At 45.4% G+C, this 27567-nt stretch overlaps 1 protein-coding gene across 3 annotated transcripts; it reads left to right on the top strand.

The window, feature by feature from the left end:
• Positions 1-150: 150 nt before the first annotated feature.
• On the top strand, positions 151-26798 carry LOC143841867 (cysteine-rich protein 1-like). Of its 3 annotated transcripts, none has more exons than XM_077346445.1 (5): positions 151-451; positions 15227-15440; positions 16866-16960; positions 21503-21557; positions 26308-26798. In XM_077346445.1, the coding sequence occupies exons 2-5, from the start codon at positions 15413-15415 to the stop codon at positions 26388-26390; spliced, it is 261 nt and encodes an 86-aa protein (XP_077202560.1). In that variant the 5' UTR covers positions 151-451; positions 15227-15412; the 3' UTR covers positions 26391-26798. The 3 variants fall into 3 exon arrangements, with proteins under 3 accessions (XP_077202560.1, XP_077202557.1, XP_077202559.1); XM_077346444.1 differs by lacking the exon at positions 151-451 and adding an exon at positions 13811-14370; XM_077346442.1 differs by lacking the exons at positions 151-451; positions 15227-15440 and adding an exon at positions 3550-3696.
• Positions 26799-27567: the final 769 nt, after the last annotated feature.

The following is a 27567-nucleotide window of genomic DNA, read 5'->3' as shown; positions in this document are numbered from 1 at the left end:
GGCTGTGGAAATAAAGCAAGGCCACTTAAGCGACTGCCAGCCTGTCGCCTGAGCCATGTATCAGGTAAGCTGCTCAAGAGTCCTAGAACTAAGCACTGCCAGGAAGCAGAAACAACAAAGGGAAGGTTTCTAGGCAACCATAAATTCTGAAGCAATAGGCTATTAGCCTTTTCTGCTCAGCTGCATACATCCATCAAGCCAGCATCCCAGGAGGGTAGGGGCTGGGGGCAGCCCATGTATATTCAGTGTTGCTCTCTGGCAAAATATTTACCTGCTAAAATGTCACCTTCTCCTTTGATCTGTGGTCCTCAGAGGGTCTGAGTTTGCTTCTCTCTGCTCAAAGCTAGGCATGCCATAGAGGTTGGGCTCTTTGGTTAACAAGGAACGAACTGTGGCAGACTAATGCTGCCTGTTTTTCATAGTCTGGCATATTTTGGGAAGGAAAGCTGAGGTGAGTAGATGCTGCTCTCCTAAATAAGTGTATCGGGATCCCTTCATGTATATTTTTCAGGTGTATCCCTAAGATATTTTAAAGGGTACACTAAAAATGCAAAGATATTGCAAAGATACATACATGTATATGCAAAGATACATACATGTATTTTTAATTGTATGTTCTGTAGGTCCCCACTCTTGTGGAGCCTGTGGACAGACTGGGAATTTTGATAAGACCTAGGCATGATGCCACAAAAAGTCAATTGTGGCCAGTAGTTTTGCCAGGTCCCTCCTGGCAACCAGTAGGGGGACTTACCAGGAGAAAGTGAAAGTCTCAGGTCACGGTGTCACACAGGAAGTGATATCATCACTTCAGCGACCTCCTGGTGTTTGGGCAAAAACTCTATGGTAAAACTGGCTTCTACCTCATAATTGTTGTCCAGATGCCAGAGCATCACCCAGAAGTTGCTGATATGATAACGTCACTTCCTGTGTAACCCTGGAAACATGACCTAGATCTTCGCCAAGTCTCCCCACCAGCCAGCTGATCAGTGGCTGAGGGGGCAGGCCTGGCAGCACGTAAGGGGACCAGATTTTAACATTGGTGAAGTGGGACACCATTGACCAGGGGGGCACCTCATTAAAAATGTGGTCTATATGGAGCAACAAAAAGTTTTATAGAACGCATAGAATGCAAAAATAGCATTGTAATATATATATTTCAATTTCAACATAAGTACAGTTTGCCAGGTACCCCCAGATGTCCCTCCAAAAGTGGGACAGTCTGGTCACATTCTGCCTCCAAGGTCTAGCAAAATGAGTCACAAAATGACTACCATGGATGCCAGGTCAGTCACAGAACGTTGGGAGACAAAGCCAAGCACCCTCCTATGATGGAAACAGCTATTCTCACTGTTTGGTCCTACAGTGTTCTTCTGAAGGACTTCCTTTTACAATGTGGAGGAGGAGGAGGAAAGGCAGGGTTAGCTCTTGGACTTGGGGAAGAAACGTTTGCTTGAAGAAGCGGACGGGTGGGGTCTCTTCTCATCTCCAAAGCAAATGGCTCACAACTTCCCAGCATTTTGTGATTGGCCTGGGCACACATGGCAACTGGGCTCCAAGGTCTGGGGACATTCCTAGAAGTTCTGGCTATCAGGTTTAACCAGAGGCATGTTTCAGCAGCTGTTCAGCATGAGAGTGAGAGATTGGTCTGCCAGGCCAGGTTAGAAAGCCAGAGGTTCAGTCAAGCAGGCAGACAAGCTCCAAAAAGGTCAGAATGTCCAAGAAGTCTGGCAGGATGTCAGGCAAGGTAGGCACCAGCAGCAGCATTGCCCGCATGTTCATCCACAGGAGCCCAAGGTCTTAGCCTCCCTAAATAGCCTGATACCAGAGAGTCTAGCTCTCATTCTGCACACACTCTCCCTGTTTTGCTTATTGCTGGCATGACCACATGCAGATGTTCCTTCTACAGTTATCTTTGTCTTCATTGACAGCGACAAGCCACAGCTGTTTCAGAAAAGCTGTCAGAAGAGCTGTCAGCCTGATCGCCAGCAGCTTGTCCTGAGCAGGGCCCATCGGCTTCTGCTGGTAATTCTGGCTCAGCAGCCAGTTCCTCCAACACTCCTGGTTGAGCCTGTGCTCCTTGGTTGCCCTTCAGTTCCTCCTTCAGGGAGTCTGAAGACTGCAGCTGATTCATGATACTACAGAAGACTGACGCCACTTACAGTTTCCCTAGAACTAACTTCACAGCATTGGCTTCCGCCGCCATTTCAGGAAGGATCATGAGGGTCAGATGATCTTCCATCTCGATTGAAGCTTAACAGGCCTACATGGCAGCCATTTTGTGGTGAGTCTGACTTCCTATGTACAGGCCAAAGCAAAGACATTGCTGATTGGATCCATCCATAAAGTTAAAAATATACCAAGCTCTGGCGTTGATTCTTCATGGAATGAAGCCACAAGGAAGAAGCTCCTGCTTAACATACGAAGGGAGCCTAATTAATCTTTTCCTGTCTGGATTCAGCTCTGCCTGGAAGGTTCTGCTTCCCAGTATTCAATTGCCGACATTTACGGAGGCAGCAACTAAGGTGATCGGATCTCTGTTGCCTGGAGATCAGTTGTAATCCCAGGAGATCTCCAGCCACCGCCTGAAGGTTGGCAACCCTAGGAGGGGTCTTGTCAAACACCTGACAGGCCACAATATAGGCTTGTGGGTGTGGGGGGAGGTCACAACTTGTGCAGGCCTTCTTTAAGGTAGAAGAAGAAGAAGAGTTGGTTTTTATACCCCACTTTTCAGTGCCCCAAAGAGTCTCAAACTATCTTACAATAGCCTCCCCCCCTCTCCCCTCAAGAGACACCTTGTGAGGTAGGTGGAGCTGAGAAAGAACTGCTCTGTCGGAACAGCTCTAACAGGACTGCAACTAGCCCAAGATCACCCTTGTGGAGGAGTGGGGAATCAAACCCAGCTTGCCAGATTGGAAGCCACTACTCTTAACCACGACACCAAGCAAGGGAGGGTTGTATATAATAAATACAAATAAATAAAACATTACTTTGCTGGTTTTGCTGGAAAGCATGGATAGCATCCTCCCCTCCCCTCTGACAAACATCATATTGCTGGTCTATGAGTATGGCATGCATAGATCAGGGGACAGAGCCACCGTGCGCATTCTCCCTCTCCATGCATTGACCTCAATGCTCAGTTGTCTCATCTGTCACTTGTGATGACTTCTCTGAGAAGAAAATGCATAGTCCGTTTGTAGTGTGGTCAGTCTTTCCTTCTTCTCTGACTCCCTAAACTTTAGTCTCACCTCTCCCACACCCATTGGGGGAGCCAGGATGTGTCCTAATGCTGAACAAACCAAAATAAACAAGAATTTATACGGTGAGTTGTAGGAACAGACAAGAGGAAGCTGAGTATCCCAGGGGGACTGACTGAGGAGAAAAATGAGTCAGGAACCTTGGGATGTCACAAAATTGGGACCTGAACTTGCAGCAGTGCCTTCATAAACAGGAAGTCCTCCTTTCGCTCCCCTGCTGCTGCTCCACGTCAGCATTCTCGTTTTCTTGAAAACAACCGCAACATCCTGCGTCGAAAAGCAGAAGGTGCATCAGTCCTGCTGTGCCCCAGCCATGGTTTTCCTGTCAGGACCAGTGAACAAAAAGCTGCTTATTCTAACAGCGCTGCATCTTAAGCGGTGCCTGAGGGAAGACGAACAATGATTTCATATTGCCCCATGTGTGGAAAGCCAGTCTACTTTGGTAAGTTCGTTCAGCTGAATCAAACAGGCTTTGAGGCTGGTCGGAAGCATCTTTCTGTCTCCCACATAATGGTGAATTATGGTTTGAGTGGGGCACGAGAGCACGTCTATGCCACAGACTTAATCCACTTCACTAATCCCTCTCTTCCCACAGGGAACTGAGGTTGGCTGTGTGTGAGTGAGTAGGGGGTTTGGGGGGGAGGGGTGGTGGTGGTTTGAGGCCTCTGTGGCTTGATTTAGATATTGTGCTGATGGGCAAGAAAAAGTGTGTGTGTGTGTGTGTTTGTCATTCAGTAGTAGAATATCCGCTTTGTATTGTAGGAAGCACTGGGTTCAATCCCTGGTATCGCTAGTTAGCTGTAGGCCATGTGCAAAGATTACCCATGATGCCTGGAGAAGTACTACTTGTCATACTCACCTGGGTAGATGGAAGGCCTTGAGTCACTAGAAGGTAGCTGCATGTGTTCAAAAGAAACAGTGTGGCATGACAACCTGTCTGATGGGTTAAGAGCCAGTGGGTGTAGTGGTTAAGAGTGGTGGCCTCTATCTGGAGAGCTGGGTTCAATCTCCCACTCCTCCACATGAAGCCTTTTGGGGGACCTTGGGCCAGTCACAATTCTCTCACAACACTTGGCCCCATCTACCTCAGAAGGTGATTGTAAGCCAGTTCAAGACTCCTTAAAGTAGAGGAAAATGGGGTATGAAAAACTACTCTTGATTTTGTCTAAACTGTGTTGCTAAACACACAATCCTGTCCAATATTTAGAAGAAGAAGAAGACTTGGTTCTTATGTGCTGCTTTTCTCTACCTGAAGGAGTCTCAAAGTAGCTTACAATCACCTTCCCTTTCCTCTCCCCACCCTGTGACATAGGTGAGGCTGAGAGAGCCCTGATATTACTTCTTGGTCAGAACAGCTTTCTCAGTGGTGTGGTGAGCCCAAGGTCACCCAGCTGGTTGCATGTGGGGAAGAGCGGAATCAAACCCGACTCGCCAGATTAGAAGTCTGCACACCTAATCACTACACCAGGCTGCACCCTGAATCTTTGGCATGCTCACGTTGCACATTTAATAGCTAAGAACTTGGTGTAAATGAGTCATATCTAATTTTATCTTGCCTGCCAGTGTTATGGCCAATGGGCATCTTGCAGACAATTCTCAGCACTCTCAAAACTACCGTTGTCAAGATTCTTTAGGAAACTCACAGTGCCACTCCTTAACAGAACATAATTGGAGTCCAATGGCACCTCTGACCAACCAAGATTTATTCAAGGCATGAGCTTTCGTGTGCATGCACGCTTCCTCAGACAATAGAACAGGGATCATAAGAGTACAGATATAAGAAGAAAGTAAATTAGATGCAAATTAGTACACAGCATCACAATGCCCAATATATGCAGTATGATAATTCTTTGCAAGAAAAGCAAATCAGTCCTTCGGGTTCACAAAAACATTGGGGCAATAAAAATGTTAAGGTCAGTGATTAATGGCAGACATTTTCCCAGTTGTGAAAAGAAGTAATTAAAGGAGGCTTGTTGAATAAATCTTTGTTGGTCTTAAAGGTGCCATTGGAAACAAATTTTGTTGTGCTACTTTAGACCAACAGGGCTGTCCACTTGAATCAATCCTTTACAGGGTAACATACTTCTAAGGCCATTAACTTCAATGGACTTAGAAGGGTCTAGTTCTGTTTAGGATTGCATTATTTAAGTACTGCACGACAAATATAAGCTTGGGACACGGGTATATGTTTTGAAGGAAGAAGTCACGGAGGTGGGTGTGGAACTGTATCATTGGCCAAATGTCCTTAAGAGTTCAAGGAAAGTAAATCTATTGGATCAGAACCATATAGCATAACAGAGCCAGATGGGCTCTAGATGGGAAATCTGAGAGATAATGATGAGAATGTTGAACCAGGGTCAAGTTGAGTGGGAATAGGTCATGGGGAAGGGCTGTAGATCAGTGGTAGAGCAGTTGCCTGGTATGCAGAAGATTACAGGTTCGATCACTGACATCTCTAATTTAAAAAGACCAGGACATAGTTGTTTTGTTTATATTTGGATTTATATGACCACTCCTCCCAGCAAACCGGCTCAGGGCAGTTTACAACAATATAAAACATTACAACTATTAAAGACAAGTAAAGTCCACTCCAATTCTACTATATGCTGGTGTATGAGCCTTACTTGCAAATACTACTCCTATCCCAGGGGAGGGCTGTTATAAGGTCCTTGTAGGAGAGGGCCAACTTGATGTCACTCCACAGTACATTGGCCCCACCCCACCTCCAATACCTGGCGGAAGAGCTCTATTTTGCCGGCCTTTTGGAACTGTGCAAGGACCTAAAGGCCCCCCAGCTCCTTCCACAGCTGCTGTCGGGAACATGGGTTGCATCCAGAGAACCTGGACCAATTTTTTTTAATGTGATGTTTAGTTTGGCCCTCAGGGCATGACTCACATGGAATTTGAGCATGGGACTTTCCCAGAGCTCACGTGTACTACTCACTAGTGCTGGTTTTTCTTCATTGGTCTAACACAGAGGGGAATTGAGACAAGGTGAGGCATTGCTGTAATATGTGGCTGAATGTTCAGGAAGCCACAGCATTCAAAAGGTGATAAGTTACGGGAAGAGGAAGTGCCTGGCAAAATCAGAGGCTTTCAGTAGCTCAGGAAGCACACGGCAAATAAGCCGCAGAGCATCAGCAAAAAGAAGAGCACGAAACGCCCCTCAAGGGTTTTGAAATGGTCCAGTTGCAAAATAAATTTGTATGAGGTGTCCTGCCTGGTTCCTAAAGAACATTGCCTATGGATCATCTCACAAAGGGTTGCCCCTTCAGTGGATCCACTCCCATCTGAACCTGTGCTCCTCCAGATGTCCATGGACTGCAATTCCCATGAGCCCCTGCCAGCGTTTGCTGGCAGAGGCTCATGGAAATTGTAGCTCATGAACATCTGGAGGACCACAGGTTGACTACCCCTGATTTATATCATACATACAAGAAGAGCTGGCAGCTCAACTTCCTATTTAAGCATGCAAAAGGGTCAGGATGGTAAATAGGTGACATATATATGAACGATGTTTTCATCTGTATATTAGGGCTCACAATCTCTGGGGACTCCCCTAAGTCCAAACACCTTGAAGTTGGCCGTGTTCTTACACAACCCTCCAGCTCCCCCTCCTCTCTCCCCCACCCTTTCCAGCCTGAAAGGCTCATATTTTATTACGAGATCATGTAATGCATAATAAACCACAGCAATAACAATAACAATAGATGACATTTATATAGCACCAGAGAGTGTTCAGGGCAGATTGTCTAGCCATCACAATAATCCTTACAACAACCTTGTATGTTAAAAGTAAAACGAGAGATCAGACTCTCTACCAAACAGATGGTAAACCCATTGTTGGGTTGAGATGCTCCTGGTCTATCCTTGCAACCTCTCTGTAAATTTGCTCAAAGGGAATCTCCCAGCTTCTTCCTCTTCTAGAAGCAGGTACTGGGGATGTGGAGAGAGAAGAATCTTCTCCAGAATGCTCCAGAGTTTATGAGACACAGAACATGATTTTAATCCCCCAGAACCAGGGAGAGGTCTCTTTGCCTGTCAGCCTTCAGACAGAGATCTCTGACCAGAACACGTGGGTAGGCTGCCGTGGGGTCCACTGAGGAACTGAATCAAGCTATGAGGTATAGGACTTTTGCAACCTCTTAAGTAAGGAGACTGCTTTATGTTTAACATCAGGTAGATGATGTGTTAGTGGAAGAAGGATTCCATTTTACCCAGTTTCTTTTGGATTCTTTGGCTAGAATCTGTGCTGTGCTAAAGGTATGCTTATGAACACTTTACTTTTGATAAAACTTTTATAAATTTGAAAGCTGGCAGCAGTTCTTTGATCCCTGTAGTGCTCCTCTATGTCGGAAATGCTATTCCAGAACAAGGGGAAGCCCCAGAGTCAAGGGAGGGAGCTTGGCAAGCAACTACTCACCTAGCGGTATACCCGGTAGTAAATTGTCCCCATGGTGCTCACATGCTGGGCTGTGGGAGACACAAAGGAAAGAACTCTGAACTGGAACAGGAAGCCAGGAGTCCTGATTCTCCCAGCAGATGGACCTATACAAAGTTCATGTGGTGGTGGTGGTGGTGATACCCAGAGAGGCAGTTTATAGCCAAAAAGGGAGGGGGCAAGGTGGAATATGGCTTGCAGCGATGTATTTCTGGGGATCTGTAATAGGTACATGTCCATTATGGCTTTCAGCCTTTATGAACATCTCCATCTCACCCCAGTACCAAGGAAGCAAAGAGCTCCCTTCAACGAGCAGTTCAAGACCCCACTTTTTGTTCTAATGCTTGAGTCATGACATTTACTGTGTGGGTAAAGTACTGTCAAGTCACAACTGACTTACAGCGACTTACAGCTGACTTACAGCGAGTGAAAGGAGTAAAGTAGAGTTGGTTTTCCATTGGCTTCTTCTGCAGAATCTTCCTTGGTGGTGTCCCTTCCAAGTACTGACCCTCCTTAGCTTCTGAGATCTGATGGGATCAGGCTATTCCTCTGCCTTCCCTTTCCATGAAGAAGAAGAAGAGTTGTTTTTTATACCCCGCTTTTCACTGCTCAGTGGAGTCTCAAAGCAGCTTACAATAGCCTTCCCTTTCCTCTCCCCACCACAGACATCCTGTGAAGTAGCTGAGAATGAGAGAGCTTCTGATAGGATTGCTTGGTCAAACAGAAGTATCAGGGCTGTGATGAGCCCAAGGTCACACAGCTGGTTGTATGTGGAGTGAGAAATCAAACCTGGCTCACCAGTTTAGAAGCCGCTGCACGTAACCACTGCACCAGGCTTTCTCAACCAGGGTTTCATGGAACCCTGGGGTTTCTTGAAGGCCTTGGAAGAGTTTCCCAAATGGGTGAGAGTTAATTAATATTTTAATTGTTAGACATTTATCAGGTGATATGACCACATGTGGTCATGTCAACCCCCCCCCCCCCACTCGCCAAATGGACAATGATGGGCCTGGAGGGGTGGGAAGGGGAGATGCCCCAGGTGGACATAATATACACAGCTCTGCTTCCCAGCCACATTCTGCACCATTGTGCCACTTCTGGGGTTTCTCAAAGCCTGAAGAATGTTTCAGGGGTTTCTCAGTGGTAAAAAAGTTGAGAACGGCTGCACTGCACTATGCTGGCTTTCCATGACTGATACTAAAAGCATAAGAACTGATGGAATGGGTCCATTTTTGGGTACCCTTTTTAAAGGAATATTTCTTCAATACCTTTATTCATTTTTATTTATTTCTTTTATTCTTGGATCTATATCACACCTCTTACAACTTTTTGTCGCCTTGAGGTGACTAACAATTAAAACCACAACAATTACCCCATAAAAATCCCATGGAAACAGTAACAATACATATGACAACCCACAAGATGGCGGGATAGCTATTCCAACTCAATCTACAGAGTCCAGCCAAACAGTTCAGCAGTAGTTATTGTATTACAAGGGATGCTCATCTAGGGTGAGACCCCAGATCGAACTCCAGTCAATTCCCCCCCCCCCCCAGCCTCAACCAAATGCCTGGTGGAAGAGCTCCATCTTGCAGCCCATGCAGAACGTAGACAGCTCCATCAGGACCCTTAGCTCTTCCGGGAGCTTGTTCCACCAGGCAGGGCCAAGGCTGAAAAGTCCCTGACCCTGGTTGAGGCCAGGCGGATTTCCAGGGGGGCTGGGACAACCAACAGATTCCTACCCACGGAGTGGAGAGCCCTGCGGGAGGCATAAGCAGACAAGCGGCCCCTCAGATAGGTAGGACCCAGGCCATGTATAGCCTTAAAGGTTAAAACCCAAACCTTGAACTTGAAAGGTACGCATAATAATCCGAGTGTACGTAATAGGCATAAGGTGAATTCAGGTATGGAAATTAAAGACCTTGTTGCTTAATCAGTGGTGGTAATTAAGTCCCGATGGTTATGGGAATGCCTCATTGTAGTGATATCCCTATATCAGTAGGGATATGAGGTGCCGACTACCACACTAGTTATTACCACTGCTAATAATTGCTGTGGTGTTTGGTCAAGTAAATACTCCTGACAGGAGTAATTAGCCCTGATGGCATTCGAGCCGGGCAAAGAGTACTGTGAATGCTGTCAGAAATGACTGCGTATTTGAGTCCTGGCTGTGAAATCCCATCCACTAATGAGTGTTTATGGGCACGACGTGACCTTGAGAAGCTTGTTTGCTTGCCAATATTTTGAGTTTGCAAGTAGGGAATGTGGCAGGAGAATATTTAGGGTGACGGAGAGGAGGGAGAGGAAGAAGAAATACACTGAACTGACCGTTCGGTGTTAGCCGGTCAGGCGCCGATATTTGTGTCCCTGGAATACTTGCCTTTCCTCTTGTAAATACTGGGTTTGTTTCACACACACACACACCTTTTTTTTTTTTACCTGGCCTCTTTGTTGTTTCAATATTAGATTTGCTTGGATGCATTTTCCTGTTGCAGACTTCCTAATCACCAGTTTGCATTTTTATAAAAAAAGCATAATGTGAGGAGAACAATAAAATAAAATGACCTCTGTCCAAGAACACGTTCCAAAGAGCCCAAGTTTTCAAAAAAGAGGACGTTAATTTCTGCCAGTACCCCAGTCCCACTGACGATTCTCCCATTTTGCCCACAATGCCGTTCCTAGGGATGCCAGGCCCCCTGGTTTTACAGCTCATTTCCAATTGACAGAGATTAGTAGAGTATTGGAGAAAATGGCTGCTTTGGAGGGTGGACCCCACAGCATAATCCTCCACTGAAGTCCCTCCCTGCCCCAAAGCCCATCCAATCCTGGCTCCACCCCCAAAGGCTTCAGGGTTTTCCCAACGCAAAGCTGGCAGTCCCAGCTCCCACTGAGTCCCATGTTCTCTTCCGTCTTCAGAACGGTGTGGCTGAATACAGGCCCATATCAAACATCTTTGCTTATTGCAGACTTCAGCAAAACATGTGCCCAAATATCGTACTGTCAGGTCACACTCAGTTTTGCATGTAAAAATAAGATTACTATATTGACAAAATATTTCATCAGAAGTTCAGGCAAGCACTTAGAGGGTTTGAAATGAAAGACGAAGAAAATACATCTTAGTTAACTCTTGGAGAACAGGATGAGTCTCTAGATTTTTTTCTCTAATCCATAGCAATACATTCCAACATGCAGAACACTTCTTCAGTCGAGGGGCAATTAAATTAAGGAACTTGCTGCAGTACATATAGAGCTGGCCACTAGCACAGAAGGCTTTAAAAGGAGATGCAGGCAGATTCATGGAGGAGAGGTCCAGCAGTGGAAGGAAAGGCCATCCACGTTGCTAGGAGGTGACAACAGGGAAGCCTTGGCATCTAGGCATTGTTTGTTGGCCCTGCGTAAAATAGGCTGCTGAGCCAATCTGCTTTACTATGCCTTCTCTCATGTTCGTATGGTTTATATTACTTCAGCCTGCCTTGGTCCCTCAATCATTTACACAGTGATCTTGTGCAGCAAAGAGGAGAAACATTCCTGGAGGAATCAGGTTTTTCCAGGATACCTAGTTTCTTGTTTTGTGCTAAACCATTCACTTGGGAGCATGGATAGGTGGCATCTGGATGAAATAATACAGAATAATTACAATTAGAATATGCATTTCTTGTTTCAAACATCTTATTCATTGGCCTAGAACCTATCGACAGAGAATGAGGTGGCTGGATGGAGTCACTGAAGCAGTCGGTGCAAACTTAAATGGACTTCGAGGAATGGTAGAGGAGAGGAAGGCCTGGACCTATTCTGCACACATAGGATAATGCACATTCAATGCACTTTTGAAGTAGATTTTCCTGTTCCACACAGGAAAATCTGGCTGCCAAAGCACATTGAAAGTGCATTATCCTATGTGTGCAGATGGGCTCTGAACGATAATTGTCCATGGGGTCGTGATGGGTCGGACACGACTTCACACCTAACAACAGAGCCTATCAGTCTTAGCAAAATCTGAAGCTTCCCTCCAGATTATAGAGACTTCCTCCAAATTAAGTGACTCTATTGCTAGCAGAAGAGCCTCTTAAGATGGAAGTCCCTTAGGGTGGAAGAAGGTTTCAGGCTAGGGTTGCTAGTCCCGCTCTAGTAGGGGATGAGGGGCATGGTTGCCAGCTCCAGGTTGGGAAACTCCAGGAGATTTGGGGATGAAGCCTTGGAAAGTGGGGTGCAATGCCATAGAGTCCACTCCTCAAAACATAGGTTTTCTCCAACCCTAAGTGACCTGGCTATTTGACGCCAGTGGGGCAGGGATATGAGAGGGCACCATTGGCAATGGCATGGCATTACTTTGGGGGCAAACCTGGAAGTGATGACACACCTCTCTAGGAATCACCAGAAGTTTTTGATGATTCCCTAAAGAGACATGACAGCACTTCCGGGGTTTCTCCTGGAAATCATGTCATACCATTGGTGCAGCAAAATGTTTTTGTTTGTTCTTCTGAGGAAGAACAGGTTGCTGGGAAGATGTGTCCTGGTATGACAGGAGACTGTGGCTAGGATACAGGCCATCATTCCAACAATATAACAGCCCCAAAAGGCAGACTACTATTATACTCAAATTGCAATTGTGAGGCAGGATGAACATGAGAGAACTGTGGCTTGTTGCAAGCAAACAGATGAGTATGTATCCATTTAGCACTTATCTCAGGAAGCAGGGCTGAGAAAACCCTAGATTGAGACCTGGCTGCATGTGGGGGAGTGTGGAATCAAGCCCAGCTCGCCAGATTAGACGTCCGCATTCCTAACCACTACACCAAACTGGCTAGTCATATATGATAGTCATATATAGGATAGTCATATATGGCAGGAATCTATATATACTATACCTCTCCTATTATGTGCTCTTACGTGCTATTTCTGGCCTCCCAGCTCCCAGGGGATACCAGTACTTGACTGGCAACTATACACTATTTTGATGTTTACAAGTGGAAGTAAAAGTTAGATTTTTCCTCTCCCATGTTCTCCTAGCCCCCCCCCTCCAAAATTAACCATTAGGATTCCCTTTCCATTTATCATACTACCTGAAGACTTCATTGGATTGGGGCCAACATCTTCTGTGTTATTCACATAAAATCACAGAGTTGGAAGGAACCTCCTGGGTCATCTAGAATTTAAGATTTAAAGTCGACAAGCCTAATATATTTCTGCCTCCCCCCCCCCAATATTTTCCCCCCTCTTCTCAGAAAAAGAAAACGTTCCTTTCCACTGGCTTCAAAGGGTCCAGAAACGTTGCCTAAATAAAATCCTGTTTGGATCCCACCTTTTTGTGGTGGGAATTGCGTAGGTTCCTTGTGGTAGGCTGTAGGACGTGTGGACCCATCCAAAGAGAGAGTTGGTATCTTTCTGTGTGAGAGGTTGATTCCATAGGACGTGGAGCCCTCTACAGCCTCCCGAGGTGAATGAGCAGCCAGCGAGGGAAGCGCTCACATGCTTACTAATGCTTCACCTCAGGAAGGACACCGCAAGAACCAGCTTGTTCAGAACTGCCTTTTCCCTCAGGCTGGGAGTACGTCCTGTGCCCAGAGCAGAGGGCCACAGCACGCCTTGCAACTGAGCTAACGAAGGGAATGTGGTGTTAGTGTGACTGATGCGCTGTGCATTTAATAAGTCCCAGCGCATCCTGCTGGAAAGGGAATGGGGCAAAAACGCTGACAGATTTATTTTTTTGCTATCAGATGGCTCCATTATTAATCAGAGAAGGTACATACCAAGGGAAGGAAGGAGAGAGACGATAAAATAATCTGGGGGAACATTTTTCTGCCTTTCTGAGTTTTCCAGTGTTAAATAAAAATCAATTAAAAAGAACAACTCACGTCCATCATGTGTTAAATATATACCTTTGTACCTAAATCTAAAGAGGGCCCTAGAGTATTGATTTAAAAACACAGATCCTGTTGTTGTTTTTGTCTGGTTCCCCTTGCTATAAACCTGGAGGAATCCCCAGGTTGGCAGAAAAATACCCAAACTTTAAAAAATGTGGGAGGTTTAACACCCCCCCCCCTGATGAAGACAGCTTGTGAAACATCACAAAGAGCATTGTTGGGCTGCCTAGTAACCAAGACACTGGAGCCTTGGCCTTGGCCACCGTGGCATAACTTCCAGTTTAGGGGGAAGCAGGAGCTGAGGGTGGGACCTGGAGGCCAATGGAGAGAGAAGGGGAGAGGAATTGGCAACTGGCAAGGAAGGGGAAAGTGGCAAATAGGACAAGGGGAGGGAGAGACATGATTTGTTTAAAATTTAGATTCTAGTTGGGAGGAAAGAGAAAGGATGTTGTGAGTCGGTCAAAGCCCTTCAAGGCTGCAGGATCTCTTTATGGGGATATAGGGAGGGTTTCTAGTTCTACATAGGGAAGTTCCTGGAAACTTGGGTGCAGAAGCTAGGGAGGCTTAGGTTTGGGGCAGGGAGGGAGCTCAGCAGGAACGTGATGAAGCCACAGAGTTCCCCCTCTAAAGCTGCCATTTTCTCCAGGGGAACAGCTGCGTGGTCTGGAGATCAGCTGTAATCCCACGAGAACTTGGGTAAACCGAAAGTAATTTCACAGATGCTGTTCTGATAGTAGATCAGGCCCCCCACAAGAGAATTCCATACTACAGAATTGTCTCTTGCCCTGGGATGTGTTTTCATCACTTTTGGGTAAGTCTCTCGACAGTTGGTATTGTTTAACGCTTGACTTGAAATAGCCACGCACGATATGTTTTCTCAATGAAATTCTGTTTTCGCAACTTTTTAAAGGTTATTTATGCCACCTCTAAATGTAATATCAGAATGCAATTTGTTTGAATTTTTTCTTTCTTTTTTGCTTTTTGATTTTGTATATTTTTGACATAGTCTGCATGTTATAAATTTAATACAGATATTGGCTGCTGAGGAAGATCATGGAAAAACCAATTCAACCGGTTTCCAGCCATTGTTTTGAATAGACAGTTCTATTTATCACAGCTTATTTGGGAGCTTCAAATCAGTGTTTTGTTGCTTGGTTTGATTATCCCAATTGGAGGCTGGCAACTTTACTTACATATGTATTTGTGACTAAGGGAAATATTGACCCTAAAATGTACTCACTCTGTCTCCCCCCCAAAGGGAGCCAAGCCTGGCTAAACATTAGCCTCTGGACCCTCTCATTGCTCACAGAAGTGGGGCCTGCATAACGAATACAGTACTGGCTGATCTGTACATGAATCTCCCTAATGTATCTTAACAGGAAACAACAGACTGTGAGCGGCCCAGATTTTCAGATTAGAGCCATTGTGCAAGGGAATGAGGTATTGATGCTTAGTCTGTGCTGTTTCTCTGATGGAAATCTCCTTCCCTATGGTGCGGGGATTATTAGTACTGAACGGAAAGAAAGTCATCCACTCTTTGAGTTGCCATTTTTCTTTTCTGGGGCAAAAACAAAACAAATGAATACTGCAGGCACGAGTTAGTTTCAGTTCAAGAAAACGTTGGAAAGGAAAATGGTTAAAGCATCTTTCTCTCCCCCTTTTTACAGATGTTTCTGTTGGCTATTGAGATCATGCAGTCATTTCTTTGAAAACCCACCCCCATGAAATAAGGCAGCCCCACTTAGGAAGGAAAGCCAAAAAAATGAACACCCTCCAGCTGACTAGAATCGCAGACAAAAAGAAAGCTGACAAAACGGCTGTATACAAACAGAAAATCTTCTTTATTCTTAAAGATGCAAGTCAAAGCCAAAACAAGATCCGGTAATTAGCTCATTTCCAAGGAGAAGTCTCTTTCTCAGTGGCTTATATTTCTTAAATTCCAGTGATTTTAGAATGTGTTCTAACTCATTCACTACAAGTATCCAACAAAGAGTATCCCGTGGACCTTTGGTTCCAGTTATTTTTGATGGGGTATCTGCGTGGCAACAGCTGACCTCCATTAAAGATCCCCCCTGGATACTCTTTAGTTGGCTACTCCAGGAGGTAGTCTGCATGGAGCCAAATAAAATAGTCTTAAAAACAACCAGTTTAGACCGCTTTATTGCAGTCGTTGTTCTGCATTGAATATAGTCTGTTGAAAAACTACGTTGCAATGCTCTCTGCATGAAACAATTCATAGCCCTGCCCCCTGTGGTTTTGCCAACTCCGCTTTGTTCTGTAATGCAGTCACTAATCTGCATAACTAAGGAGCTTCTCTGCATGACTAATAGTCCGTCTGAGGCAGGCAGGAGAGAAATGAATCCGTGAAAAGCATCTTTCAGAAACAACGCTTAAAAGACGCTTAAAGCACTGAAGAGGCAATTCACCATGCAGAGCAAAATCAGTTTTGCGGAGTAAATTCACTCTTCTGTGCCGAGATCAGAATAACATAGCAGTATGCCCCACTGGAGTTCCTTTCCTTCCTGAACCCCACCCTCCCAAGCTGCACACCTGTAATCTGTAGGTATTTCCTAACCCAGAGCTGGAAACCCTACTTTGAAATAGTGAAAGCCACCAAGAGAACTGCTGCCTTTTCAGGAATCCTATCTAAAAGGGGGGGAAATGATATCCAGAGGTGTCAAAGTTGGCACTTTCAATGCCCACGTTTAATTTTCACTTTCCATCCCAGAAGGACAGTGTTTGCGGTTTGGAAGCATGCCTCTAGTTGAACGCTCTGTGGCTCTGAGGAATTTCCTAGACAATAAGGTGCTAAGTGGCCTCTGATTGAGAAATCAGCTCATAGGAAACCAGCCAGGTACTGAGAATCTTGGGGCAGGTGCTTCCTTTTCAGGTTCAGGTTCAGCTACATCTCCGCACACACAACACATCTAATAGCATCCTATGATCTAGGATAGAGAAAATCTGGCGGAATATGGCCAAAAATAAAAGGAAAACAAAATGTTGAAGTGCAGATAAAAGCTGCTGGCTGCAGAAGCTTCTGGCAAGGTCTGAAATTCAATTTCCAATACGCAAAGTTTGAGCAAACTTCAAAAAGTGGCGTGTTGCAGAAACCGAGGTGCAAAGCGGGGCCGGGGAGGGGGAAGAATGCCAAATTGTTCCTGCATTAAAGGATTCGACAACTCCTTTTCTTCTGAAAATTACTTTGGCAAGGATCTCTGGCGGATCAAAGCAGCATTCCACATATGCTCCTCTATTAATGAGGTGCTGGGAGCATAATTACTCATACCTTCTCCCCTCTCTTAACAGCTGAGCGGAAGCGCTCCCTCGGCAAAGACTACCATCCCCTTTGTCTGAAGTGTTACCACTGCAAACGGCAACTCAGCCCTGGCCAGCATGCCGAGGTAGGGGGGGGGGAGAACAAACCCCATCACCCATCTGTCTCCTTCAGGGACGTCCTCCAACCTGACAACCGTCAGAAGACCTTCCAGCTCTTAGGGATTAGGTTGCACCGAAGAATGTTTAGAAGTCCTGATTTGTCATCCATTTCTTTTCTTTTTTGTCCTGCTGCTATGTTCCCCCCCCCCCTCCATGTTTTGCAGTCGTTCCCAAACCTTGTTGCCTACAATCCTTTGGGAAACATCACGGTCAAGGCACCCTGGTGTGCCATGCACATTCTTGCACCTTCGTCCCACAGCCATGCCATTTTTCTTGTGTCCCCTTCCCATAGTTACTCTACCTCACATACCATCAGTCCTAGATGGTTTAACAGCCTGCTAGCAAAAGCACACTTAGTCAAGTCTGAGTGCACCGAGGAGAGACCTTCTTGTCCCCTAAAGATCCTTAGTATAAGTTCTCCTGTAAAAAGGTAAAGGTATCGCCTGTGTAAGCAGTGGGTCATGTCTGACCCTTGGGGTGACGCCCTCTAGCGTTTTCTTGGCAGACTCAATACGGGGTGGTTTGCCAATGCCTTCCCCAGTCATTACCGTTTACCCCCCAGCAAGCAAGCTGGGTACTCATTTTACCGACTTCAGAAGGATGGAAGGCTGAGTCAACCTTGAGCCGGCTGCTGGGATCGCACTCCCAGCCTCATGGGCAGAGCTTTCAGACTGCATGTCTGCTGCCTTACCACTCTGCGCCACAAGAGGCTCTTAATTTCTTCTGTAGCAGGGTTTAAACCCCGATGCAGAAGAAGCAGGGCGGGTTTATCCATGTAGCTCGTGCTAAGGGCCTCACACTACCAGGGGCCCCATGTGGTGCCTTCCCCTCCATCGAGCACGGCTGCAACCTCCCTCCTCCCCCTTTTCCCTCTTTAAGGACACTAACATTACTTTCCACTGTGGGCGCCCCTCTGTCCCCAGTCTAGCTGTGCTCACTGCAATTGTGCACTATGCAGTCTGAAAGCTCTGCCCATGAGACTGGGAGTTCAATAAGTACCCAGCTTGCTGGGGGGGGGGGTAAACGGTAATGACTGGGAAGGCACTGGCAAACTACCCCGTATTGAGTCTGCCATGAAAACACTAGAAAGCATCACCCCAAGGGTCAGACATGACCCAGGGCTTGCACAGGGGATACCTTTACCTTTTAGGGCCCCGCAAATCCTTACCTCTGGTGGCACAGGCCCTACAAGTCCTTAAACCACCCCTGAGAAGGAAAGAAGCCAGCCCCAGAGTCAGGTTGGCTTTATAAATTTTTCTTTCACTTCTCGGGTCTGATGATGATGATGTTATCCGTTCAGTCGTGTCTGACCCTTGGCGATTCTATAGGAAAGTCCCCCGAAAATGTCTGTTATTTCCAGAAAACAGCCAGTCTTTTTTACTGCCATTCGGTCCTGAATTTTCTGGGAAATCTAAATTTTTTTACACACCAATAGACTCAAATTGGGGGGAAACTTTTTTTTTTGCATGCCCCAGCTCTGGGATCAAGGATGTCAAAGATGTGGCATATAAACATAGGACACAATCCTACTGTGATTTTGCCTGGCTTCTGCTCTGGCAACTCCCACAGTTAGAATTAAGCGGGAGCCAAATGAGAACAAGCTTTGAATGTAAGGATATAAGTAAACAGATTCTGAACAAAAATATTCCTGGGTTTTTTATTGCTAGATATATAAGGGAAACCCTTTTACACTCAGGTCTATTAAAAGCTGTGTCTGGTTCGCGGAAATGATGAAATATGTAGCGTAGAATAGGTAGTAATGATGAACTTAGGGTTGTAAAATCCGTCAGCTATGGAATTTGAAATTTAAAATGTTTGAAGCAAGGACTATAGTAATTTATAGAACATGTCTTGAAAAGTATAATGAAGAGGATGTTGGAGATAATTTTTTTTTTGCTCCATGCACCTAGTAGATGGTGCATATATGGTGTGTTGAAAGGTCCCTCTGTTTCTTTCGTATCCCTTTTATATTATTATCCTGTTTTTTTTTCAAATTACAAGCTAGTATAAAAATACAAAAAGGAAATAAGCAAGTGGTGTGCGTGTTCATTTAAACAGAGCACCATCCCCACCCCCGGACATAATACAGGGCCCATTCTGCACACGTTAGAGCAGACTTTCTTAACTTTTTTAATGTTGAGAAACCCCTGAAACATTCTTCAGGTTTTGAAAAAGCACAGAAGTGGCACAATCATGCAGAATAGAGTTGAGAAGCATACCTGTGTACTCGTCCAACCCGTCCCCTCCCCTTCCCACCCCCTCCAGGCCCATCATTGGCCATTTGGGGGAAGGAGGAGGGTCAATATGACCATATATGGTCATATCACCCGCTAAATGTTTAACAAATTTTTAAAAAATATTAAAAAATTAATTCTTTCCCATTCTGGAAACCCTTCCAGGGCTGTCAAGAAACCCCAGGGTTTCACAAAACCCTGGGCGCGTTCCACACACACTGGATAATGCACTTTCAGTGTGCTTTTGCAGCTGGATTTTCCTGTGCAGAACAGGAAAATCTACTTCGGTAAAGGTATCGCCTGTGCAAGCATTGAAAGCACATTATCTAGCGTGTGCAGAATGGGCCCTGGTTGAGAAAGCCTGCATTAGATATTTCAATGCACTTCAGAAATTGATTTTTCCATTCTGCACAGGAAAATCCAGCTGCAAAAGCACACTGAAAGTGCATTATCCCATATGTGTGTGGAACAGGCCTAGGTCAGGCTGCCCTCTTGCTTTTCGGCTTTGGAGATCAGGCCGCCTTGGCCAAAGTGAGACACGCTTGACAAAGGCCATGTCCAAAGACCAATTGGACTGTCAGCATCAGGCCACAAATCTATCAATGCCCATTGCAGGCTCAATCCCTCCTCCAATACAATTTTTAAAAGCAAGCCTGAGCAGAAGGGAAAGACAGCACTGATCTCAGTGGTGCTTATGCGCACGTTCCACAAGCTCCAGTCCCAACGGGCTCTCTGATTCCATCCCTTTCTCCTGCATTGCACAGCTGTGTATTCTGCTCTTCGTGATTATACCCACATGGCTGCCAGGGCTTCAAACCCATTAACAAAGACACGTGGGGGAGTTATGATGGCACGCCTCCGCCCTTGCATTTGGAATGACTTTTGAGTCAAGGTATGTTTGGAGAGATCTTTAGTAATAAGAAAAGGCTGTTCTCTCCTGTTCTGTCAATATTAGAAAGGCCTTCCTGTACACACCTGAGGCATGCTCTGGAAATTATTTTCTATTAGCACGGGGTTTGAGATTCATTCATTAAACTTCAAGGGGGATTTAACGCAGCCAGGTGGAAAAGTTTCTGAGATAAGCAATGGGTAATATAGATGCATCTTTCATGGGGTGTATTGAGCTGAAAAGAGGCAAATAGAATTGTGTGTACTAATTGTGTCCAGTTTGTACCTGTGGTTGTACCCAGAATTACAACTGATCTCCAGAACACTTCTGCAGTGTTCATTTATATCAACGCTTGTCAATATTGCAATATTGCAGTATTTGGTAGCCTGCCTCGATATGGCTAACACAAATTCAGAATTATAAACACCCATTAAAATGTTACAATAAAACCCATTAAGGATTGAAGTGTCGTGTAAACAAATAATGACCACTCTGGATTCCAATAAAACTGCACTTCAGTCTGGAATGAAATTCACCTTTCATGAACACTTGGTGGAACAATATGGTCTGGATCTTAAAAACCAAACCTTGCCAGCAGTGGTCCTGGTACCTGCTTGGGGAAAGATGGAGGGACTAGATACTGCATTGGCTTAGCAGGGTTTCTGACCGGCTCTGCAGATTAAAAGGTACACTGTTAAACAGAGCTTCTTCCTGAAAGGTTGATTTGTTCCTGTTAGAATTCCATATACCCTCACTCACTGACATGTTTGGATTGACCGCCTCCTGTGGCAGCCGTTGTGTGATTGCGTCCACTGTCCTGTGTCAGAATTCCAAAGATGACTGCAGGCTCAAGGAGGATGGGGACACCTGGGGACAGAATCAGGAAGCCATGACACTTGACCAAATGACATTTAACACAACAATATACAAGTCGAGCAGATGGGAGGCAAACAGGCCCAGGCAGGACACCTCCCCAAAATCCTAGGCAGCCGTCTTGCATCTTAGTAGCCTCTCTTCAGCAAGATCTAGATTTAAACTGTTTTACCCTTTCCTGCCTCTGTTTACATTGCAAAAACTATTTATCTTGGTCTAAACAGGATAGAAGATAAAGTCAAGGCCATGAAGTAGCCACTGACAATGGCCATGGATAAGGGTTACCTTCAATTGTCCAGCTACTTACAAAACCCAGAGAAGGGAGGTCTTCTGTGTTCATTGTTTGTTCCATGTTCTGCTTGTTTCCCTTGATCCCTTGGTGTTATTTAAATGGTTTGCAGGGGGATGGCAGCATACCCTGTAACATCTTGCATGCTAGTCGCCAATAAATGAAATGTTGTTAGCAAAGATGCCATGATTAATCTTTTTTCTTCTCTGGTCTTCTTTCACAGTATGATGACAAACCTTATTGCTCCCACTGTTACCTTCAACGCTTTGGGCCAAGAGGTAAATGTCTCTAAACACCTGTAGCAAAGCACAGTTATTGGGGCAAGACACTGTATACATTCCTGATTGAGAACTGGCTGTTTGCTGAAGCTGTAATATCACAAGCTACAAACTTGATAATTGAGGTCCACATTGGGAGTCTAGGTCCATTTCTGCACACTTTCAGTGTGGTTTTGCAGCTGGATTTTCCTGTGCAGAACAGGGTACTACTTCTCAAGTGCATTGAAAGCACATTATCCAACACGTGCATAATGGGTCCAGGTCTCCCATGCTGGTAGGAAAGAGACCCAGCAGTCTAACTGCTCCATTCTGTTGGTTCTGGAGGCAAACAGGGAGGAAGTATGCTCAAAGGAGCAGGAAGTCTACAAATGAGCCAATCAGGACACAGAGGAGAGTATCTGAGAAATATCAGAAGTTCCTATTCTAACTGTGCTAAATACACATCTCCAATGCCCCCTGTAGGATATTATTCATTTGTTTTTGAATCATGCACACTACTGACCTTGCATATTCCAACACTATACACCAATCCCAAAGCTGAGCATCTAAGTATTACAGCAGATGTATCCCAAGTTGTACCAACATTTTTGAATGTTGTGTCACGTGTATATTCCCTGCTACATTGGTAAGATGGTGTTTGTAGCTCAAGGTCTTGTCCAGGGTCATGTCAATGCACTTAGGTTTGTAGTTTCTAGTCTAACTCTGCTAAATACACATCTCTGATGCCTCCTACAGGACACTCTTCATATTCTGTTCAATCATGCACATTGCTGGTCTTGCCTATTTAGAGACGCTGGTCCCCTTGTGGGACCTGGGGATCCCCTGGAATTATAGTCCAACTCCAAGCAACAGAGATCAATTCCCCTGGAGAAAATGCCTGCTCTGGCAAGTGAACTCCATAGCATCACACTCTACTGAAGTCCTTCCCTACCCCCAAAGTCCACCCAATCCCAGCTCCACCCCCAAAGTCTCCAGGTATTTCAAAACCCAGAGCTATAACACTATGCATATTCCAGCAGCCCTGACAACAGTTCTGGATAATCTCTAGTATGGCACCTTCCCCCCAAAAAACCCTTTACACAGCCTCCAGAAGCCAGGGAAGACGCTTGGCATCGCTGGCATCAGCTTGGCCAGAAGCCAGCTTCCTGTCTGTGCTTGGCAACTGGCAGAAAGGGGAGAGAGAGGTGAGATCACCGGAGCCGCTAATTCCCTCTTCAGACCGTGTGCTCCTGCCACTGAGTCAGCAGCAAGCCCCTTCCGAGCTCAGGCCAAGTGGAACATAATACCATATGTTGCCTGTCGTTTGGGAGAGGGAAGGAGACCAGAGGAAGGGGGCGGGCAGGGGGACGAGAGGCATTTCTTCTGCTGTCCAGCATCCAAACTGTGGTAGAAACATCCATGTCATGCACGCATGCATGCATGCACGCACACACACTATGATAGCCTGTTGGAATGTTGCTGGATACACTTGTTTGAATAGCTGTCCTTAAACAAATTGCCTGCGTCCTGCACCATTGGGTCAAGTCTTGGTGAAGTCCTATCCATAATGAACCCGCAAAGGTCAAGGAATATAAACATAAGGTATAATAATATCAGTGCAACGTATAGATCAGGGATTTCTGATCAGGGTTCTGTGGACCCCAGGGATTTGCAGGAGCTCCAGAGAGTGTCCATGGCCTTTCCCCTCCTGCCTTAATGGACTCGGCCATAAGTTAGGGAACCAGCTGCTTCCATTTCTCCCTCTCCCTCATCCCGAACATGGTTTCTATGCCTAGAGGGGGGTGAAGTCTGCATGCCTACTCCCGCTTTAAACTGCCTCCTCTCCCCCCACCCCACAGTCTTCCTTGAGCCTGCCTGTTAATATGGGTGGTGGTGTCACATCCGGTGATGTGTCACTTCTGAGGGGGGTGTGGCAGGGAGGTGTGGCCAGCTGATGCCTGGGGCTCCTAGAAGACTAAAAAAATTATTTCAAGGGCTCCTCCATGGTCAGAAGGTTGAAAACAGCAGTTATAGATCATTAAAGGTAAAGATATCCCCATGTGCAAGCATCGGGTCATGTCTGACCCTTGGGGTGACGCCCTATAGTGTTTTCACAGCAAACTCAATACAGGGTGGTTTGCCAGTGCCTTCCCCAGTCATTACCATTTACCCCCAGCAAGCTGGGTACTCATTTTACCGACCTCGGAAGGATGGAAGGCTGAGTCAACCTTGAGCCAGCTGCTGGGATTGAACTCCCAGCCTCATGGGCAGAGCTTTCAGACTGCATGTCTGCTGCCTTAACACTCTGCGCCACAGGAGGCTCTCTGTTATAGATCATTAAAGGTAAAGGTAAAGGTAAAGGTGTCCCCTGTGCAAGCACCGGGTCATGTCTAACCCTTGGGGTGACGCCTTCTAGTGTTTTCATGGCATACTCAATACGGGGTGGTTTGCCAGTGCCTTCCCCAGTCATTACCGTTTACCCCCCAGCAAGCTGGGTACTCATTTCACCAACCTCGGAAGGATGGAAGGGTGAGTCAACCTTGAGCTGGCTGCTGGGATTGAACTCCCAGCCTCATGCGCAAAGCTTTCAGACTGCTGCCTTACCACTCTGCGCCACAAGAGGCTCTTTATAGATCATTAGAAATGCTTAAATACATGTATTCATGGCAAAGAAAGTTACAAACACTATAAGGCTTCAAATATGACCTTGTGTACAAAATTTCAAACGAGGACCAAATGACCTAGACCCAATGTGTTTCGGAGCGATATTTCTTCTGCATCCAGTACATGTTATTGGCTCCACACTATATTTGATAATTTATTGATCCGGACCCTGTAAGGAAGGTGCAAAGAGAAGTCACTACCTTATTACAATCTGTATTGAACCAGAGCCTACAGCTATGGAAAAAGAGGCCTCTGCAATTTCAACCTAGCCCTGAGACACAGTGTAGAAGACGACAACCTGAACCTCTACTGGCTCTTTTGCATTGTTTGGGAATACTTATCATATGTTTGGAGTCATTTCATTTCACAACTGACTTTATAATAATTTTAAGATTAACTCTAATAATCTTTGGATGCCTGACCACTGAAGTAAGCAATGGCCCCCAAATGCATTTAGTCTAGGTCATTTGGCCTCTGTTGGAGATTTTAAGAACTAATTTTTTAGGTGAGACTATATCTGAGCTCTTATAGTGTTTTTAACTTTCTTTGTAATAAATACAGGTATAATAATGTAATATATTTGAACATTTTAAATGATCCATGGTGCATTGCATTTATAATTTCCCTTAAACCTCTAGGTTTCTTGTTTCAATTTTTTTTGTGGGGGGGGGGGTTGCGTCTTTTTTATTTGGGCAGTCCTCTGCACATCTGCTCAGAAGCAAGTCCAAATTTAGAGTCCAGTGGTTCCTTCAAGATCAAGCAAGATTTATTCAAGGTACTGGGGCCAAGCCCGTTGCATTCATGAATACAACCGGCACTAGATGGGGGGGGGGTCGGAATGGAAGAACTCTGCAGATGCCCCCCCCCCCCCCGGACCTGGAAAGGCTGCAGGCAGCTGTTAGGGAACTCAGTGGCAAGGTCAGCTCTCACTCAGCAGGGGTCTGCAGCCTCCAAGCCTCAGAGGGAAGTGGAAGGAGGAGGGGTGGTCAGGGGTGGGGGACAGAAGGTGATTGGCTGGTTGCTGGACAGACAGGCAAGCCGGTTGGAGGAGGAGGCACTCAGGAGTGGGACAGCTGCCCTGAGTGGGTATTTAGAGCTGGGTGGCAATTAAGCCATGAGACCAGCTCCTCCTCCAAAGCCTTACCAGAAATATATAGTGGAAAAGATGAGCTTTCATGTGCACGCACACTTCCTCAGAAGCACGTCCCATACCATTCAATGAAGTGTAAGATTGTACACTGAGTCTTGCAAAGTTAAGCCACTACATTGTCAGTTTCCCTGTTTCTGCACAACTACATCAGGTGACATTTGCAGGGCATCCAGACTTCCAATGCAATGACATCATCTCACACATTTTCAACTAATGGACATTAAAAGGGTAGAATCTATGAGGAAATGCAGGGATGCTATTTTAGGCAGCAGCCGTTTGTCAGCCGCAATGTCTGGTTTCAGCCCGGGGTCACTTTCAATATTGCTACATGCAACATTACACAACACTAGTGTAATCTCCTTCTGTCTAGCCTTGTTATATTAGCTGGGGTTGGTGGCTTGTATGTCAAACGATATAAATAATTTTGGGATTTATGTTCATTTGGATTTCTCATAGGACCGAGAAGTTCAGAACTGAGTCTAGGTTTTCACTGAACACTTTGGCGCGGTTCTGTTAAACTACTAGCTGGTTGAATTTGCTGGCAAGAAGAATCTTTGATAAGGGTTTTGTTATATATGTGGAATCAAGCTGTACACTGTGCAAATGAAGGATCGTAGCTGAACCAATCATTGACTCTTGTTCTTTGGACTCATGGACCAATGGGTGGCCTGGGATAAGGACCAATCATGTTATTTGGCAGGCTAGCCAAACTGTATATAAGTTTGTGTTGTGCCTATGTTCTCTGTTCAGCAATTCTGGTTGGAGTTGGAGTTAATAAATAGCTAATTGTTGTCAGAAAGCTGTTCTGTGTCTACCGAACCTGCAGACTTATTAGGTTTCAAAGGAAGCTCTGCAGGTTCAGGCAGCTTGGACTTGAGTGTTAATTCCCCAGTTCTCAAACCTTCCCTTTAGGGCCAATTCTTTGGTCCTCCTAACATTTATTTATCTGTTTGAAAGGGACAAGACCATTCACAAGTCGTACATCCTTTGGTGCATCTTCTTCCTCTAAGGTTCCAGCAGCAACCCGAAAGACCTCTTAGATGTTCCATTATACAGGTGAGGTGGCAATGTATGCAACAAGGAGCAAGATCTGCATCTTCAAAATTTCAGTAATTGGAGAACGTTGCTGGAACATGATGATATCCCATTACAACTGAAGACAATTTCCCCAAGCAAGGAAGTGACTCCTCCTGTTGATACTTGCAACAATTGTATTTTAACGGGTTATAAAAAGGGTTGGTAGATTCCATACTTTCTGGACAATGGAGAATATTCTCAACTGTAATTTGATCAAGGGATGTGCCAGTTTGGTACATGTGAGCAGTGTAACAACCAAAGTCTAGTTTAGATATTACACTTCCCTATTGCTGTTTTGTAATATGATGACTGAAAATTTCTTAGATACAATATTATATATATTATTATACTGTGAGATCTTTTAAAGCTAATTTCTTGTGATGCTGTGGACATTATTGCCCTACTCAGTGACTTTGAGGTGTTGAATCGTAGTAGTAGTAGTAGTAGTAATAGAAGTAGTAATAGCAGTAGTAGTAGTTTTTATACCCCGGCTTTTCTCTTACCCTCAAAGTGGTTTACAATTGCCTTCCCTTCCTCTCCCCACAGTGAGGTAGGTGGGGCTGAGAGCTCTGACAGGATTGCTCTATCAGGGCTGTGATGAACCCAAGGTCACACAGCTGGCTGCATGCTGGGGAGCGGGGAATCAAACCCAGCTGGCCAGATTAGAAGCCGCTGCTCTTAACCACTACAGTACCTGCAATATTCCAAAGGAACTTGATGAAGTTCTGTCCAAAGCTTCTGAGTTAACAGAAAGGCTGGAAAATAAAGCCCGTTCCATCTGTGAGCAAAGATTACATTCACAGAGCAGGGGGAAAACCTTGATGCCAATATTTGCTAGAATTATAGAAGTCCTAAGGACTCGAACAGATGAGACATCTCAATCTGTCCATAAAATATGACTTGCAGGTGAATGCGGCCTCATTTCCCCTCAGTGTCATGTGAGGAAGGAAAAGAATAACTAACCCTTCAGTCTCCGTTCAGTTTTGCTATTCAAAACCCAGTTTCCCCAATCTTATGTGAGCGTTTTGAAGAAGAAAATACTGTTTTCAAACATGTTTTCTTCTTTTAAAATGCAAATGGCAGAATACGGCCACTTGTTTCCATTTGAAGCAGAGTGGGAGTCGAAGGATTAAAGCTCCC

Source organism: Paroedura picta, chromosome 7, assembly GCF_049243985.1.
Source record: "Paroedura picta isolate Pp20150507F chromosome 7, Ppicta_v3.0, whole genome shotgun sequence".
In the NCBI taxonomy this organism is placed as follows: Eukaryota; Metazoa; Chordata; class Lepidosauria; order Squamata; family Gekkonidae; genus Paroedura; species Paroedura picta.
Note: the sequence above shows the minus strand (reverse complement) of the source record. Positions and strands in the feature narration are given on the sequence as shown.